Genomic DNA, 19479 nt, shown 5'->3' with positions numbered 1-19479 from the left:
TTTAACTCAAGATTCGTAAATAGTATTTCACTGTTAGCTACGCAGTAAAATAATTAACATCAGAATCAAATAAACAACCCTTAACGATAATTTCAAGATCATAATTAACATCAATCATCTAACACCCATAACCCCAGAATATTTGGGTTTTTAGCCACTCATAATTATACAAACATCAACAATATAAGTCATAAACATCAAATAAATAGATACTAGAAGAAAGTTTAGAAAAACTCTTTTAATCCTTGCTCCAAAGTGTTGTCTCCTCTTGATTTTGATCCTCCAAGATGGATCTCCTCGTCTCTTTCCCTTTCAAAACAGGTCTGGTCCGTCAATAATGGATGCTTTTTTCTTTTTAATCGTGTATGAAGGGGTTTTGACAATTATGCCCTTTTTAGACCGAAATAGAGTAATTCTGCGATTTTTACACGTCCGCGGCGCACCCCACGGCGCGTACATGGATTGGACAGAGGCAGAATGCAATTTTGCGCTGCTTCATTTTTTCATTTGTTTTGCTATCCGAGCTTGCTTTGCGACTCCCGAACACGATCCCGACTTGATTTATTTAGCTTTTACTCAGACTTCAAAGCCCCAAATCAATCAAATTCATCCCAAAGTTATTTCTTAAGTCTGATTAGCTTCCTGCAAGCCATAAAACATGAATTTAGTATAATTCATTAACATTTAAGCTCAAACTTTTGTAAAATGCAATAATTAAAGTGTTGTTACAACGACTAAAACACGAGTTTTTAGCCTATGATCAATTAGCATATAATGATATTCGATAATATTAAAGTTTGTGTTTTGTTGATAAGTTAGCAGACATTATGTTTTCATAGAGCTGCGCCGATTACTAGTAATTGGCATGCTCAAGACAATGGTTCCCCCGTCATGCTCAAATTCTGGGTCTGCCTCTGTTTTCATCTTCTTGATGTTGTTACATTCTTTATCCCTAAAAGTATTTATGTGACTCAAGTCGTTACATGCCTTAGTTTTATATTGATTCTCTGAGTTTTTATATTTCGTACAATGTTCTTTTTATTGAAACCTTTTTACGTCTAACGTGTACTTATTATCTTTTCTTTTTTACGAATAAAGACCTGGACTTTTGACAATATAAGGCGTGCAGAAATTCAGTTTTCAGTCTATTTCAAGTTGCCAACTCTAAGTGAATTCCTACCGTTAAAGACGTTGATCTGTAAAAGAAATCAAATCCAAATTCGCATTCCTTTTTATGTAATAAACAAAGTTCGGATTAGAAAGTTAAATTCCTAATCATAATACTCCTATTTTATCTTCTGTAAAGCAGACTCATTCCCACGCCCAGATGTTGAACAAAAGGATACAGTATGGCGTTCACATAAACAAAGTGTCGGTTCCTCGATGAATTTTTCCTTTTTCCAAGTTATTACCACCAATCGTCTGTAAAATTATAGTAGCATAATAACTTTGATAGCGTAAACAAGTTGAAGTGAACAATTCCCAGGTCAAACATCTCAATTTTAAGGAAAAATCATTTACATCTCCTTTTCAAACATATTCTATGGTGTATACAGAAGTCCTTTATTCAAAGGAATATTTTCAGGTGTGTATCTGAGCACCAAAAACCAATTACTGCTGCATGATGTGTAACAAGTCCAACTCTTCAGTTTTAAAGCCAAGTTTGCACTCTTCTTATCTGTCTTCTTTGCAATTAGAAATCTTCGCCTCAAATCCAGCTTATTTTATCAGAAGCAGTAACATCCATGCGTTTAACATTGATATCCAATATAAACCTTTAGTTCTCAGGCATTAGCTGACTCCTGGCTGCAGCACAGGAAAGAAAGTCCAGTTGTTTTGAATACTTGACTCCTTTCCAGTAGCCTTGTCACTTGTCCACCACTCACAGTCAACACTGTGCTTCTCCAAGACTTCTATTTTCACATTGTCAAAATCAAAATCTTTGCTCGAACCAAATGTAATATTCCGGTGTTTCCGATGACATTGATCGTCCCCCCTTTCTGAAGCTTTCTCAGGCAATCCATCTGTTTTTTCTTCGACGATAGAGCTACTACTTCTCATTTCCTTATTGGAGGGGGCAGGGACATCCATTGGCAATGTCTGTTGCGAATGTGACATGACCGGTTCTTTTTCTCTACAACTTGGGACATCTTCTCCAGTTAATTCAAATGAAACTCTGTGATCAATTACACCCTCCGCGATTTCAGATCCATTATCAGAATTGGCAAGAGATGCTACCTCGGAGATTTGGTTCTCCAAAAGGTAACAATCTCGGGAAGGTGGTTCCCCACCATTTGGAGTCACAGTCCCAGAACCTAGCCTTGATATCCCACCATTTGGGGTCAGAGTTCCAGAGCCCAGCCTAGAGCCCCAGCCACTCGGTGTCAAAGATCCTGAGCCAACCCTTGAACCCCATTTGCGAGTGGAGAAATGTTCATAACCAAGAAATTTTGGAGGTTCCCCCTTACGGAACTCAATTATAGGGCATTTGCCAGGGAAAGGTGAGGAGGTGCCAGAATTTGATACTACTGAACCTGGAGATATTAGATTACTACCTGGACTTCCTGGATCTTGATAAGGCACAAACTCATACTGGGATAACGGGAACTTATAATTGGAACCACTATATCTTCTATTGCGGGCCAGAGATGATGTCAAAAGCTGAGCAAAAGGCACTTCTGGTGAAGGTGGTGTTGTCATATGCACCGGCTCAGGTGGGGGAGTAAAATTAGCAGTAGATGGTTCAGTGGTGAAGGTAGAAAAAACAGGTGGGGAAACTAACTGTGTTTCATGAGCATAGGGACCAATTGCAAAAATAGATGCAGTCCCACCGGGAGAATATGCATTAATAGAGAAGGATTTGAGAGAGAGTAATCCAGCGGGCGACTGGGTAGCAGAAGGAGGATCAGATGGAAGAAAGGATGCAGGAGAAGAGGGAGGAGCTATAAAAGGAATTACAATGGTGGCTGAGCGGTTTGGATTTTCAGTAACTGGAACAGCAGGTCCAGGTGCCGCAGGTTCAGGTACAAGGACGGCATGACCAATTCGTTTGCTGTGCTTGTAAGAACCAAAACACCAGTATAGACTCCAGCAGCTTCCCCATCTTCTCTTCTGGAACCAAATAATTAAATTTGTGATTAATAAATCTTCAAAGGACAATTATGAGCATAATTGAAGACCTTTAGACAACTCTAGGACTCAGCATTATAGCAAGTACATTCGATCCATGTTAGTTAAATCATCTTAAAACTTGAAACCAATAACAAAAATTAAACGACATATAACAATAATGGGAAGGCAAGGGAAGAAGAATACAAGTAGAATTTAAAACAAGAAGTTCGATAAATTTCATGTTTCTTCATTCTTCAACGGAAAATGACAAACAAACTCCCAAACTGTGGAACACTGCAATACTCAATGTTTTTTATAGCAAACACATAAATCCATACTAGTTAAATCATCTTGAAACTTGAATCCACTTAAAAAGTCAAGCATCTCAATAACAATGTTGTATGCTACATTGAAATCAAAAGCAAGCACAAGAAAAGATGCAATATTAACAGACTTCAATGCTGAACGGAACAAACCTACAAGGTCAAAATAAAGAGTTGGTGCATAGATTTCAAAGTGTACACGCTACCTAGAGATCGAAACAACTACTATTTGTCTTGAGGTTGTTCGCATAATCCTATCATGCTCGAGTTGAAGTCTTCTTACTTGTCCTAATTGTCTACATCAAGCATAGACTACAGAGGAAACTAGTACTATATTTTTTTTCTAATTATCCAACTATTTAAACTTTTCAATTAATAGGGCATGTGAGAGGAGCTCAAGTATGGACCAAGCTGACACTGATTAACTCTATTTAAGTACCAAGTTCCTACGCCTAGCAAATACTCAAATTTAAGAATAAAAAATGAATTAAAAGAATTACAGAAAAGGAGGGAAACGTTTTACTTCCACTTATTCAGAATTCTAGGCTTCTTCAATTAGTTTTTGATCAGGTATAAAACCTACCAACTCGATGATCTGATTACTAAGAGTTCCTTTTGGTAATTTCTTACGGGAAGATAAATTCAGACCACATATAAGCTTTGCTGCTTTAGCCTGGTATATACCCAAACCATGACCAACATTTATTCGATCATCAGAGTTGGAAATTGGAACGACTCCTTCTCTGCCTTTGAGTAATGCTACTTTTCTCTAAACATTTTGAGAGTCCTACTTCATCTTTAAACAATCTAGTCAGCATTAAAATATATGCCAAAAGGCTTGTTAAAGATGTAATAACTGGCTACAGCTTATAGGTGCCCCAGAACTGCCCAAGTTACAGATTTTCCAGACTATCAACATTCTCTTCTGATTTTTTGGCAATTTCATAAATATAAATCTGTAGAGCCAGTATGCACAAAGAAACACATCCTTTGGACATCAGAAATGACATCAGTGATTACTTCTAGTTCTCATAGCTCAAAGAATCTAGGGTGCATAAGGTACCCGTCCTTCTCAAAAACACTAAGCACGTTGAATATTGAATAGCACAACTTAAGCGCAACCATTTTCACAAAGATGCAGCCTCATTTTCCTAATCATAACTTGTATAAATTAGAAACAAGAATAAAAAAATGCATATGCAAGGGCCAATTGCCATATAGTTACACATAGAACTCCCAAGTAAAAGGCAAGCATATCTGGCAAGTGTAGAAGGATAAGTCCATTCTATACGTTAGCTGGTATTTCATTTTCAAGTTTCCAACAGCATAGAGACCTTTAGCCGTTCAAAGAATTCTTGATGGAAAAAAGGAGCACCATTTCTCAGTTGAAAAAGCTACGTAAATGCACAACCACAGGGCCTAGAGCTTAGTAACACCCACAAGATAGAAGAAGATCAGACGAACTTCCAGGACTGATTCAGGATAAAAATATGGCTTCAAGACAAAATCCAATTATAGCCATATGCAGTATCATAAATGATTCGTGGAACAGGAAAATATGGTTACCTGCATCATCCAAAGAGCTGATATATTGTCAAAGTAGTTTAGTCCCAAGGAAAGATCCTAATCTACTACTTCTCTCCACTGACTCGGTTCATAACTATTATTCTCCAACCTCCAATAACCTATCAACTAGTCACACAGCTCCTAGAAATGTCATATACAAATTTTCACTTTCTATTTGGCTGTTTCTGATCCCAAAAGCTGGTGTGCATATCAGAAAGATGGAGAAGAAAACCTATACCTACAAGCATGCATATATCTCTTGAAACTTTACAAAATTAAAGCATCACAGTAAACCATTTAATGCAACAGAATGTAATGAAACTGGCTCTCCCTAGTTTCCAAAACATCATATTAAACCTAACAAAAGGCAGCCCGGTACACAAAGCATCCCGTATTCATGTAGGGTCTGAGGAAGGGTCGCACCTGAAGGGATGTAACCCCAAGAGATGTAATGTGGACAGCCTACCCTAATGCAAGCATTAGTGGCTGCTTCTACGGCTCGAACCCGTGACCTATAGATCACATAGAGTCAACTTTAGTGCTGCTCCAAGGCTCCCCTTCATTGTATTAAACCTAAAGATGCAGACAAAGCAGATTGATACATTCCTCAGCCCTCAATCTTCCCCCCATTTTATGGACACAGCTTGTAGATTTTCACAACTTTTTCTCTCTAAGTTACAATTGCTAATATCGTCTAGGCTAAAAGACATGACATCCTTTTAAGAAGAATAGTCAAAGCATTCAAACTAGACACTTATTTTCGAAAGGGCAGTAGGTCTTGTTAAAACAAATCTGGAATCAAAGAGAATTCTCTTTTCTCCCGTAAGTCCTTAAATCCTAAGTCCAAGCGATTCCTTTTATAAGCCAGATCCAAAATATGTGGTTTCAGTCGGATGCTACGTTCTCTGATGGCACTGCTCGCTTCGTTGACTACTGATTGTATCACACTCAAAATGAAATGTAAGAAACCAGTGCTACAGATGGTCATACGATAGGTGATGACCCAAGAATTGTGGAAGAGAAACGAGCACTGTTTATTGCTTAACTGATTTTCAAGATAGAGAAAAAGGAGACCCTCATACTGAAAGAACCCAGATGCAGATAAAGTCTGCAATTTTTACACAATCGACCACTTGATCTCAGCTAAAAAGGCAAGAAAGGTACTTTTTGCAGTCCACAAATCCTAAATGCGTTGAAGGTTGCAGCAGAACTCCCCTTAAGCAAGCCGAATTTTCTCAAGCTTTTCCCTCCACATGTGTATCTATCCTTAATCACCTTAAATACAAGCTTCAACATCCATAATGGAAGGAATATTCATATCTAATCATAGCAAACAATCTTTCATTTCCCGCAAGATATTACATCACAGTCCACAACCTTTAATTATACAGAGTTGACCACCACATATATTTCCTATACCTCTTAGCAGGGGATTGTTCTTCCTCAGCTGGCTTGTTAATCGTGATTGCTAATCATACACAAATCATCACCAGCTTCCTTTTCTTTCCCTGATCTGTATTTCCTTTGTTTGATGATTTCAGATCGTTTTAGCTGATAAACGTGACACCACTGTAATTCAACGATCAACACAAATCTCCAATCCAAGTCCACACAAGAATCTCACACGCAATAATTAGTAAGGAGAAAATTAAAAACAGAAATAAAAGGCTTTAAGCTTTCACCTTTAACTTCACAACAGCAAGAAATTTGCATCAAATCATTATAAACAAGAAAAGGATAAAAGTTAACACAAGAATTTTCAATACTCGATTTTAACTTCATCATCATAAACCTATTATTTTAAAAAGTGACATCTTAATATATAAAAATTTACATACTATCATAAATACAGAGAAACAGAAAAATATATATAGCTATATACCTGAACTGAAGAGGGTTGAACTCTACTCTCTGCAGTAACTATGGCAGTAGCAGCAGCATTTACCGTATCTACTGTATTCTGTACGCTACTCATGCTGATCAAAATACAAAAAAAAAAATCTGTTCGCCGGCGAAGAATGATGAACTTTCCGGTAACTGAACGGCCGGAATTTAACAAGGAAGATCGCGAGACATTCGAAGAAGAACAAACGCAAACATCGAGAAATGACAGCGATTTATTAATAAAAGATGAAAGAAAAAGTTAGAAATGAAATGAAATCACGAAAAAACTGAGTTGAGTCTCTCTCTAGCTGTTATTTTGTAATTATGTAGGGAAATGTGGGGTCAAAGGAACATTAAAGCAAAGATCTGTGGTATTATTACGAAGATGGGGAGGTGGTGGGTGTGGATAATGTTTGGAAAATTGGAATTATTAGTGAAGTATGGAATGGCGGAAATGTCCTTGGGTTACGGTCAAATTTAATGAGGTGCCATTTTCTGTAAGCGGCGCAAGATAGATAGGCTGGGCTATTAATAGCAAAACTGACGCCAGGGGTGCGCATTTATATATGTATTGTTAGAAGACAGTAAGGAAAGGGATGTTGTATCGGGTGACAGAAGATGATGCGTAATGCGCCACCGCTTAAGTTTTTACTCGGATCACGTGACCGTCGTGAGCTGTGAGTTGTTTGGTTTCTTTTCCTTTTGTTTTTTCTCCTCAATGTCAGCCTTTTATCTAATCTTAGTTGCTAGATTAGCGCTTTATTTTGTTTCGTATATAGTACTCCAATTAAGGAGTAAAAATGGTCTAATTGAATTTAAAAATTAGTATTTTCTCAATTTAGATAAGTTAATTTGACTAGGCACGAAATTTAAGAAAGAAGAAAAAATTTAAAACTTAAAACCTTAAGGTATAAAACTTTGTGGAACTATGATATTTGTGTGAGTATAAAAGTTTTTTATTAAGGATAAAAATATATAAAATAAAGAGTTTAAAGTTAAATTAATTTCAAATTTAAAAATATATTTTTTATTTTAAAACATACTAAAAAAAAGTACCTCGTCTGATTTAGAACGGAAGGAATAGCTAAATTGAAATTAGGCATCAAGGTAGTTCCACATAGACATAAAGAGTCAGAAGTTAATTTTCGTATATAAAATAATAAAGAAATAGGTCAGAGCATATGAATTAACACATTTACTTGTAATGATATATATATATATATATATATATATATATATATATATATATATATATATATATATAAAACAATTTAAAAGATAAATCTATAAACCTACATAAAAATATTATAAATTATAGTTTGTAATTAAAATATTTAAAACGCTAGCTTTTTCTCAAACGATAAAAATAGTTTTCTCTTTAGAATTTAAGTTAAATACTTTGAAATTGTAAAAGAAATTTTCACTATCATCGCAATTGTAACATGTTATTTTATATTCATTAACATTTTTACCAGGTAGTAATACTAATAAAAAATATTTACCTTTCATTATCTTATAAATAACTAAACTTTTTAAACATTTTTGACAATGTCGTATAAAATTTAAATTTCTTATGACATATAAGTACTACTACGGACCCATTTGTTCATGATTTTTTTTTCGAATTTTTTTTCAAAATTGTGTTTGTCCATAAAATTTTGTAAGTTTTTGTTTTTTTAAAAAGAATTTTTTTAAAAATCAAATAGTGATTTTGACCATTTTTTAAAATTTATTCAAAAAAAAAATTTCTCCACTCACAAAACTGCAATATTTTTCAAGGGAAATACATGTCCAAATATAATTTCAAATTTTAAATACCATTTTTCAAATTAACTCCAAAAACTACTTTTTTCAAAAGTAAAATTTTATGTCCAAACACCTACTGCATATGGTTTTTAGGAAAATGACACTGTATAGTCGCTTTCAAAATAATAGCCGAAAAAATAATTTTTATATATATACATTCTATATGTTATATATAAATTTTATATACTTTTTCGACCATCAAATACAAATAGTTTTTACCGCGGGCTAAAAATAAATATTTTTATTAATAGCAGTTCAAGTTTCAAAAGATGTTTTCAACGGAAAATGAGTACAACAGTTGGGGAAAGAGGGAATGATATTCCTGTGAAAGAAAAAGGGAGGAGCGAATACACGTGCGGGGAACCACATCTTTTGTAGTTTTGGTGCTTTTCCAGGCCCTCGTGTGTATAGGTGCGTCTTCTGTTTAAGACAATGACCCTCTTCTTCTTCTTTTTGCTTCTAAATTATAAGCAATCTATTTATTTCAACTACTTTTGCACGGCTCTAGCCTTCTCCACGTTATTCCTTTCCCCTTTTTTCTCATACCCGTTTTCCCTACTTACTAGTAAACAAAACAAAACAAACAGTGCCCTTTGCCTTTTTCCTTGTCATGAAACGTGAAAGCAAAAGCTCCTTAAAAACTTTCTACGGTTACCTTTTATTAACCACCTTTTCCATACAACATGTTAATTACTAGTGTATAACTAGCCTTTTCTGTCGTTTATCTTTTCTCCTAATCTTTACATTATTAACCATGCATCTTTTTTGTTAATGATGAAGATAATGATTGTTAATCAACTAGAGAAAAAGAACTAGTCGTGAGAAGTTATCAATTGTGAATCCACTTCAACTTCAACAATAATCATTCATTCTTTTGGGGGGTTTTTCTTCTATTAGCCCTCACCTCTCACTACATATATTAGTCAAAATCTGACCGTCACGACTAAGTTGACCGACATGCCGCCTCAGTAACTGGACAGTGAAAGTTAATAGAGCTCACTCCATTTCTCCTCTATGACATCCGACGAATCGGTAAGGGTGACGCCTAAAATCATGGCCAAAACATATTAGCGGTAAGAAGATGTCAAGTCAAGCAAAGGGCAAGGATGCCCTGACTATATATAGCCAGGGAAAGCTCTCCCCACAGAGGGCTGGGGGGAGAGAAAACAAAAAGCTCTCTTCTTGTATTCTAGAGAAAGAGGAAACGAACTCGAAGAAAATATGTAAGCTTATTTCCTCATCGATTGATGAGAGACACAAGGTTGAATCCTAATGAAATCAATCATATTTCTTTCATCCCATGTGCAGTCATTGTTGTTAACTTTTTGATTTGAATTAATTATGTCTGGCTAAGATTTACCCCTTCATCTTTGATTGATTTGTTCAAAAGGGTTTTAATATCTTTTGAGTCAAACAATTTGGCGCCGTCTATGGGAATTTCTTAGTGAAAATTCCTAGTTTCTCCCAGATCAAAGCCAAGAAACACAATCACCCACCAAAAGAAGCACGATGGGAGAATCCAACCCACGCGAGACATGGGAGCAGCGCAGTAAGGGAAGAAGAGTCGAGTAGGATTACCAAGCCTAGAAATCCTCACCCCATCAACTGCAGATATACTAAATAAGGAAAACGGGGTTACCAACCTGTTCTCCCGCACCGGACCATCGGGCGGGAGCGAAGAAAAGCTCATCCTCACCCCCCACTCTTTGTCCAAGCAAGCACATAAGACCCACGTGGTGAACGTACAAAGGAACATATCGATTGAAAGACAAAAATTACTTCAATACAGCCGAAATACCTCTTGTCGGTAACGTCTCCGAGCTGGACGGTAGGAGTCAGACAAGAAAATTATAACGCGTACACAACACGAAGCTAAGTGAAACGTCAACACCTCGTATTCACCAGCGTTGCACCATATGGTGCAAACAATACCAAACAAACTGGGACTCCCACGGAAGATGTCCAACTCTCCAAAAATTGGGACTAACGACGGGCTGTTATTTCGATAAGTTCGAAATAACACTCTTTAAGGCCAAGGGCCTTCGCCACAAAAGAGAAGGGTTCGACCTCGATCGAACGACGATGGGCTGTTATTTCGATAAGTTTGAAATAACACCCATTAAGGCCAAGGGCCTTCGCTAAAAAAGAGAAGGGTTTGACTTCGATCGAACGACGACGGGCTGTTATTTCGATAAGTTTGAAATAACACCCTTTAAGGCCAAGGGCCTTCCCAAAGAAGAGAAAGGTTCGACCTCGATCGAATGACGACGGGTTGTTATTTCGATAAGTTCAAAATAACAACCTTTAAGGCTAAGGGCCTTCGCTAAAGAAGAGAAAGGTTCGACCTTGATCGAACGACGACGGTATATTATTTCGATAAGTTTGAAATAACACCCTTTAAGGCCAAGGGACTTCGCCAAAAAAGAGAAGGGTTCGACCTCGATCGAACGACGATGGGCTGTTATTTCGATAAGTTTGCAATAACACTCTTTAAGGCCAAGGGCCTTCGCCAAAGAAGATAAAGGTGCAACCTCAATCGAACGACGATGGGCAGTTATTTCGATAAGTTCGAAATAACACCCTTTAAGGCCAAGGGACTTCACCAAAGAAGAGAAAGGTTCGACCTCGATCGAACGACGATGGGCTGTTATTTCGATAAGTTTGAAATAACACCATTTAAGGCCAAGGGCCTTCGCAAAAGAAGAGAAAGGTTCGACCTCAATCGAACGACGACAGGCTGTTATTTCGATAAGTTCGAAATAAAACCCTTTAAGGCCAAGGGCCTTCGCCAAAAAAGATAAGGTTCGACCTCGATCGAACGACGACGGACTGTTATTTCGATAAGTTCGAAATAACACCTTTTAAGGCCAAGGGCCTTCGCCAAAGAAGAGAAAGGTTCGACCTCGATCTAACGACAATGGGTTGTTATTTCGATAAGTTTGAAATAACACCCTTTAAGGCCAAGGGCCTTCACCAAAGAAGAGAAAGGTTCAACCTCGATCGAACGACGATGGACTATTATTTTGAAAAGTTTGAAATAATACCCTTTAAGGCCAAGTTCCTTCGCCAAAAAAGAGAAGGGTTCGACCTCGATCAAACGACGACGGGCTGTTATTTCGATAAGTTCAAAATAACACCCTTTAAGGCCAAGGGCCTTCACCAAAAAAGAGAATTGTTCGACCACGATCGAACGACGACGGGTTGTTATGTCGATAAGTTCAAAATAACACCCTTTAAGGCCAAGGGCCTTCGCCAAAAAAGAGAAGGGTTCGACCTCAATCGAATGACGACGGGTTGTTATGTCGATAAGTTCGAAATAACACCCTTTAAGACCAATGGCCTTCGCCAACAAAGAGATTGGTTCGACCTCGATCGATTCACGTCGAGATGTTATTTTGATAAGCTCGAAATAACACCCTTTAAGGCCAAGGACCTTCTCCAAAAAAGAGAAGGGTTCGACCTCGATCAAACGATGACGGGTTGTTATTTTAATAATTTCGAAATAACACCCTTAAGTCCAAGGTCCTTTACCAAAGAAGAGAAAGGTTCGACCTCGATTGAATGACATTGGGTTGTTATTTTGATAAGTTCAAAATAACATCCTTTAAGGCCAAGGGCCTTTGCCAAAGAATAAAAAGGTTCAACCTCAATCGAATGACGATGAGGTGTAAGTTCGAAATAACACCCTTTAAGGCCAAGGGCCTTCGCCAAAAAAAGAAGGGTTTGACCTCGATCGAACAACGACGGGCTGTTATGTCGATAAGTTCAAAATAACACCCTTTAAGGCCAAGGGCCTTCACCATAAAAGAGAAAGGTTCAACCTAGATCGAACGATGACGGGCTGTTATTTCAAGAAGTTCAAAATAACACCCTTTATGGCCAAAGGCCTTTGCCAAAAAAGAAAAAAAGGTTCGACCTCGATCGAAAAACGATGGGCCGTCATTTCGATAAGTTCGAAATAACACCCTTTAAGGCCAAGGGCCTTCACCAAAAAAGAAAAAAGGTTCGACCTCGATCAAACAACGATGGTCCGTCATTTCGATAAGTTCGAAACAACACCCTTTAAGGCTGAAAACCACCAGAAGGGAAGAAAAATCAGGACTCACCATACGGGCATCTATCTTGCACCAAAGCCGTAAACAATTGAAATAAAGGTGAAGTACAAGACAACGAAGAAAAAGAAAACTGTCCTTTATACAAAGTCATAATGCGGTCTATCGCCGCTTACATATGGCCTAAGCGAACCCCAAAAAAATGAACAAACAATTGAAAATAAAAATAGACGAGGACAACGTTCTTCATTCGGCATCATCACCGCCATCACCATCACCATCATTATCACCATATCTAAAAGGCTCTCCATTACCGTCATCCGCATCCCTATTAGCTTTGGGTGTCGCCGCGTCATATCCACAGTTGATACGAGCCTCCCGTACTTTCGCTCACGCTTCTTCATAAGCAGCCTTAACCACGGTGCCCACCTCACACAAACTCTTATATATGTCCCGCTGAGCTTCGGCATAAACCAGAGCTCGTGCATATGGCGGGGGACGGCCATGGAGGAGGACTCAACCTGAGTCAACAATCGCCCATTTTATACCTCCAGATCCATGACCTAGTCTCCCAGAACCGATGCCTCTTGATCAACCACACCGATACGCTCCTCGAGCCTCGCCTCCCTGAGGGTAGCTGTCGCTTTCTCCGACTCCTATTTGGATTGGAGGACGCCGATGGTGTTCTATAGGGTCGTCGCCCTTGCCAAAGCCTCAAACCAAGAACTCTCAATGCTCTCCAACCCAGAGATTTTGCTTTCCAGTGCAGTCAATTTTATCATCCACTCCACACTCATCGCCTCGACCTTGACCAAGTTCTGATCCATATCTGACTGCATCGACCTCAACCTACCCTATAGATGCTCACATTCTGTGGCGACCCCCTTACCCAACTCGAGCTCCTCGTCCTTAATTCGAATTTGCTCCTCGAGTGCGCTCTTCCTGCGTATAGGTTGCATCAATTCCTGGTCCCTTTTTCCAACTCCTCACCAAGAGCTCGATTATGGCGATTCGTCCTCAGCCACTCATGCATCTCGTGACATCTATCGCGGTAGCAACGATACTTCTCCAGCATCTTCAAGAAAAAAATTTCCCGGGTGTTGTCTCTACGAATGCTTTCCACTTCCACCATATATGTCTGGAAAACAAAAGACGGGGTTAGGCTAGTACTTCTAAAAAGGGTGAAAAAAGAAAGCGAAAGTAAAATGCAACGTACCCTTAAGCCCATGGCAGCCATTTCATCCATCAAATCAGCATCAGGAACAGACTAGAGGGACTCATTCTCGGCCTCGGAGCATGACAGGCTGAATTGCGACACCAGATCCTCTCCTTCCCCCAAGAGATTGACGCCGGAAGGGATCTAAAGAATATGGGTCGAGCCCCCCGCATTAACCGCCAAATGAGTAAGGCCCTCCTCAAACATCTTGATATCATCGGGGTCCAGGTCTGACTCAGATTCATAGTCGTCAACCACCACGCCTTTTCCCCTTTCCGCTACTGGAGGTAGATCCCGACCCACTGCAGAAGATGAGGGCACGTCTGAAATCATGACGGAGGCCCTAGAAGTTTGATTCTCCATCACGACAGGTTGTTGGATACCAACAACGATAGGGATCTTTGATTGATCCAAGGCAGCGACAAGATTCTCTAATTGTCGATCACGGACATCGACAATTTCGACGGTCTGCTCCGTCCCCACGGGGGGAACCGCCATAACGCCCTCTCCAGATTCTGTCGGGGGAGATTCATCTAGATAAATTACTGTCGGGGGCGCCGTCTCAAACTCCACTCTCTATCTCTTTGGCAGCCCCTTCTCTTCTCCTGTAGATGGTGATTCACCCGTTGGGCGAACGACATCGGTTGGAAACTCATCCTAAGAAATAGCCCTCGCAGGAGTAACCAAAGCCGCAGACTCAACTAAAGTAGCCCTTGACGAAGGTCGGGTAATGGGTACTATAATAGGGTGAGCAGATGTGGCCAGCTAACGGAGGGGCCCTTGCTCTCCGCACTCCCCCTGACAACGACAAACGATGCATGAGAAGCTAAGTAAAAAGGGAAAGAACAGTAGATAAAGATGCCATCTCACATGTAAGGGGCCTATGTCCGAACCTCTCATGAAAGGTCGACCAGATGCGAATCCCCACCGTATGGGGAATTATGGCTTCCACCCATTCACGGATACCTTCGACAGGTAGAGGAGGAAATCTCTCTGCTGCAAAGACGTGATAAAATATAGTACCTATATAGAACGGTCGAGCACTTCGACTACTTAAAATACAAACTTACATGCAAAGTTCCATTTATTAGGGAATCCTATTGGGTCCGCCACGATATGCTCAGTTCGCACATAAAAGTAATTCTCGTAGAAATGACATTTGGTCCTGTTGTCCATCTTCAGCACCATCCCTCTCAACCCCCCAGGATGCATGTGAATCATCGAACCGCGAATAAGTGGAGGAGAAAAGATGCTGAGCATATGGTCCAAAGTGACCTCACGACCAATGAGTTCAGCATACTTAAGAAGCATAAGGAATACCTTGTATAAATAGGGCGAAAGTTGGGTGGGACACACTTCTTAGAAGCGGTAAAAATCCACCACCAACAGGGGAAGAGGAAATGTGTACCCTACAATTAAGGGGTAGGAGTAGAACACACAGTACCCGAGGCGGTCAAAGTGAACTATGTCTTTTCCCACTGCCGGCCGCATATCGACATAACCGGGGATCCCCCACCTTTCTTTCAATTCTACAATATCCCTCTCCCTCAGAACAGAGTGAACAAGTTCCGCTTCGACCTCGACGGGAGTAGTGAAGTCAGTCGACTCTCTCCTAGGGCGGGGTAAGATCTCAATCACTGATGGGACCCTCTCATCCTCCACCACATCTGCCCCTCTGATGATCTGAGCAGCACTTTCCGATACCGGATCAACAACAGGGAGATTGTCACGAGAATAATTGCCAGCCATTCTTGTCAGAAAATATACCAAAGAAATAACAAAAAGAAGAGATGAAAATTTTCAGTGAACAAGGGGGCACATAGAAATTTGAGGTACCGGGAAGAAAATATATCAGCAGGATTCTTCCGAGTGAAAGATGAAAAAGTGTGTCAATCGAATGACAAGTTTCCTCTATTTATAAGAGACATAAATCCCCCGAGCACGAAACCAAAGAGTCACCAATCGAATCTGGTAGGGCACAAAATGTTTCAGCCTCCCAGAAACGTATGTCATAATGATGATAACCACGAAACAACGTTTCAATACCAAACGATGTTTCGATTCTGAAACCGCCGCAACGGTCCATGGGGATCTAAAGGACATCGCCGCTCAACTAAAAACCCATAAAATGTGACTAAGGAACGGAAAATCGTCGGTTAGATTTCTCTTGAATACGTAACGAACATGATCTGTCTGCCGAGTCCGACATAGGACGACCCCGACAGATGGAGGAACTAATTGTATTCGTCAAAATCTAACTGTCACGACCAAGTTGACCGATACCCCACCTCAGTAACTGGGCAGTGAAAGTCAATATAGCCCACTCCATTTCTCCACTATGACATCCGACGAATCGGTAAGGGTGACGCCTAAAATCATGGCCAACACATATTAGCGGTAAGAAGATGTCAAGTCAAGAAAAGGGCATGGATGCCCTGACTATATATAGCCAGGAAAAGCTCTCCCCATAGAGGGCTGGGGGATAGAGAAAACAAAAAGCACTCTTCCTATATTCTAGAGAAAGAGGAAATGAACTTGAATAAAAGATGTAAGCTTACTTCCTCATCGATTGATGAGAGACACAAGGTTGAATCCTAATAAGATTAATCATATTTATTTCATCCCATGTGCAATCATTGTTATTAACTTTTTGATCTGAATTTAATTATGTCTGACTAAGATTTACCCCTTCATCTTTGATTGATTTGTTCAAAAAGGTTTTAATATCTTTTGAGTAAAACAGTACGTAAGTAGATGTAGATGTTAAAGTAAATAGTTCTAAGTAATTTTATACAGAAGAATTAACCTAAACAGTCAGTTAACCAATATGTTACGCTAAAAATATCCAATAAATTATATATATATATATATATATATATATATATATGTATATATGTATGTATGTTTGACCAAAAGATGCCAAAACCTTTTTGATTAAACAATTGATACTAATGATTTAGGTTAATATTAGTCAAGCATAGTAAACCCCATATCTGGAAAAGAATCAGAAGGTAATGAATAAAATGAAATAAAAAAGAGCAATCTTTATTATCTTTGTTATTTCCTCTTTCATGATGCCCAAGAGGTCATCGATTTTACATCCTTTTTAGAAGGAAAATAGAAGGAGAGGATATAGAGAGAGAAAAAGAAAAGCCCCCTCCCTCTTTGGGGAATTCATCCCATATATATATTTTTGAGACCATGACCACCTTCTCCGGTCGGTCTGCCCTTACGCTGAGGCCTTTTTATCATTACTTAAGTATTATATTTTGACTCATTGTACATTGTGGATACTTAGACTGAAGTAGGTTGTGATGGTCCTCGCTACCCCGCCCCTTAGATGGGGTTCTAACTGGGTCGGCTACTATGGTCAGATTTTGACCTATACAGTTAGTCCCTCTGTCCGTCCGGGTCATCTATTGATGGGCCCGTCGGGAGGATTATGATTTTGAACACTTAAGAAATATCTAACCATTCGTGCCTTGGACGTAGTCTATGGATCGAGGCGATGGGACAGCGCTACAACGGTGCCCTTGGGACCGTCGCAACCGTTCGGAATCTAAACGTTTGTTTGATTTGAAATGTCGTTTGTGGCTACTGTCATTATGACACACATTTCCTGGTGATTGAACCATTTCTTGCCCTTATCAGTTTTGATTGGCGACTCTTGGGTTTCCCGCTTGGGGAATTTATGTCCCTATAAATAGAGAAAAGACACCATTCGATTGGTACACTTTCTAGCCTTTGTTAAGAGAACATTGTAGATCTTTCTCTTCTCATATACTTTCAGATTTTCGATCTTCTTCGGTTAGCCAAAAAATTTCACCCCCATCTCTTCTTCTTCTTAAGCCCTTTGTTCCATTAAATCGATACTCATGATTGGTAGTTCTTCCCGCGCTGATAATCCTGCCGCAATTTCGGCATCGAAAAGTGATGTCTCTGCTCTCGGTGGAGTGGAAGTTATAGAGGAGGAGGGGATTCCGACGGCGGCCGAAATACTGCCTCGCCCTGGAAAGCCGTGGAACGATTTCCACAGTCCCGCTGGAGAAGCCGGAACTCTCTCCCTCTATTATGACTGAGGTAGATATTGCGGAGATGAGGGTAAAATGGGGGATCCCTCGCCATGTTGAAATATTGCCGGCAGTGTGAGACGATATCATACATTTCGATCGCCCGAGATATTGTGCGTTTTACGCCTACCCCTTCATCGTCGAGTATATGCTTCCTCCCCCCCCTTAGTGGTAGATTTCTATTATTTCTATGAGGTGTGTTGATTGGAGCCAACCCTACACCACTACGGAGTGGCGAGAGCGGTCGAAGTAGCTTTTACCCGAGATGGTCGGGATCGAATCCACAGGGAGCTAGAAGTGGGAATTGGATTTCTATCTAAGTTAGAGATGCGTAGTGCTCTTAATTACTCTTCCAATCATTTTTTGGTTGAATATTACTTCTAATATTTAAGCTAATAATAAGCTAAATTAAACTAAGAATGATTGCTTGTAGGGTTTTCTAGTTAGTTAAAGAGGCACTAGGGAAGTGACTTTCTCCTAGGTGAATACTTGACGGGATCTAAAGCCTAAGGAAAAGACGATATGTTGGGGATTGTTATATAGCCAATGCACGGAATTACTCACTCTATACCTCTTGGTAGCTTGAGTGACTTTTCCCTAATTGACTTTCTCAAGACCAATTGGGTGTCAAAATTGTGCAAGCAATATAGGCTCAAGTTGGGTATTACTATCTCTAAGTTTAACCCTTTAATTGGGGCTATCAATCTCTTGATTACACCCTAATTCCTTGTTGGACAGATTTTCCTAGACTCAAGCTCTCTTTCTCAAGAAGAGCCCAAGTCAAATAGGCACAAATTAGTGTTTGCAACCACTAATTCAACATGGAAAACACAAATCAGTCCAAATATCAACTACCCATAAACATCAAAGCCCTAAATCAAAAAAACCCATCAAATACTCACACTAAGGTTGAGCCACAACCCTAGATAATGGGTCTAGCTACTCATAATAATGAAAGAAAACTGATAAATAGATGAAGAATAACCCATAAGATTCAATTACAAGCTAAGATAAAGAATCAGTGTTAATTTAGCTACAAATTACTCAAATTGTCTTAACACAACCGTTCATGTGCTCTGGTCTTTCCCTAATTACCAAAAGGTGACTTAAAATAGGAAAAGAAAGTATTTATACTAGGTCAAATTTTCTGGACAAAAATACCCCTGACGAGGTAGTGCGGTCTGCACAAAATGCACCACGGACCGCACTGAAGCTTTTTAGCTTGATAATGCATTCTCTGAATCTGGCCACCGCGGGCCGCATAAAATGCACTGCGGCCGCGGTAGCATTTCGTGTGGTCCGCACAAAAAGGACCGCGGACTGCATTGGCCTTCATCTTCAAACTCCTAACTCTCTGAACCCCCATCTTTGCGGAACGCACAAAATGGGTTGCAGTTGCAAAGAGGCCACTGTGACCGCACTAAATCCTCTGCGGTCCGCATCGCCTTAGG

The 19479-nt window shown here is 39.6% G+C and overlaps 1 protein-coding gene across 2 annotated transcripts; it reads right to left on the bottom strand.

Moving 5' to 3' along the window:
* Window positions 1-1479: 1479 nt before the first annotated feature.
* On the bottom strand, window positions 1480-7336 carry LOC104236433 (uncharacterized). Of its 2 annotated transcripts, none has more exons than XM_070171043.1 (2): window positions 6883-7336; window positions 1480-3108 (listed from the first exon to the last, which is right to left on the bottom strand). In XM_070171043.1, the coding sequence occupies exons 1-2, from the start codon at window positions 6973-6975 to the stop codon at window positions 1792-1794; spliced, it is 1410 nt and encodes a 469-aa protein (XP_070027144.1). In that variant the 5' UTR covers window positions 6976-7336; the 3' UTR covers window positions 1480-1791. The 2 variants fall into 2 exon arrangements, with proteins under 2 accessions (XP_070027144.1, XP_009788653.1); XM_009790351.2 differs by having other exon boundaries at window positions 1480-3111; window positions 6883-7332.
* Between the last annotated feature and the right edge of the window lie 12143 nt (window positions 7337-19479).

Source organism: Nicotiana sylvestris, chromosome 3 (genome assembly GCF_000393655.2).
Source record: "Nicotiana sylvestris chromosome 3, ASM39365v2, whole genome shotgun sequence".
NCBI lineage: Eukaryota > Viridiplantae > Streptophyta > Magnoliopsida > Solanales > Solanaceae > Nicotiana > Nicotiana sylvestris.
This window is presented reverse-complemented; position numbering and strand designations above follow the sequence as displayed.

What these genes read in the sequence shown, in the direction of transcription:
- LOC104236433 (XM_009790351.2), bottom strand. Translation starts at nt 6,975, where the DNA reads ATGAGTAGCGTACAGAATACAGTAGATACGGTAAATGCTGCTGCTACT. An exon ending in TTCAACCCTCTTCAGTTCAG is followed by an intron (nt 3,112 to 6,882) that starts GTATATAGCTAT and finishes ATTTGGTTCCAG; the next exon opens with AAGAGAAGATGGGGAAGCTG.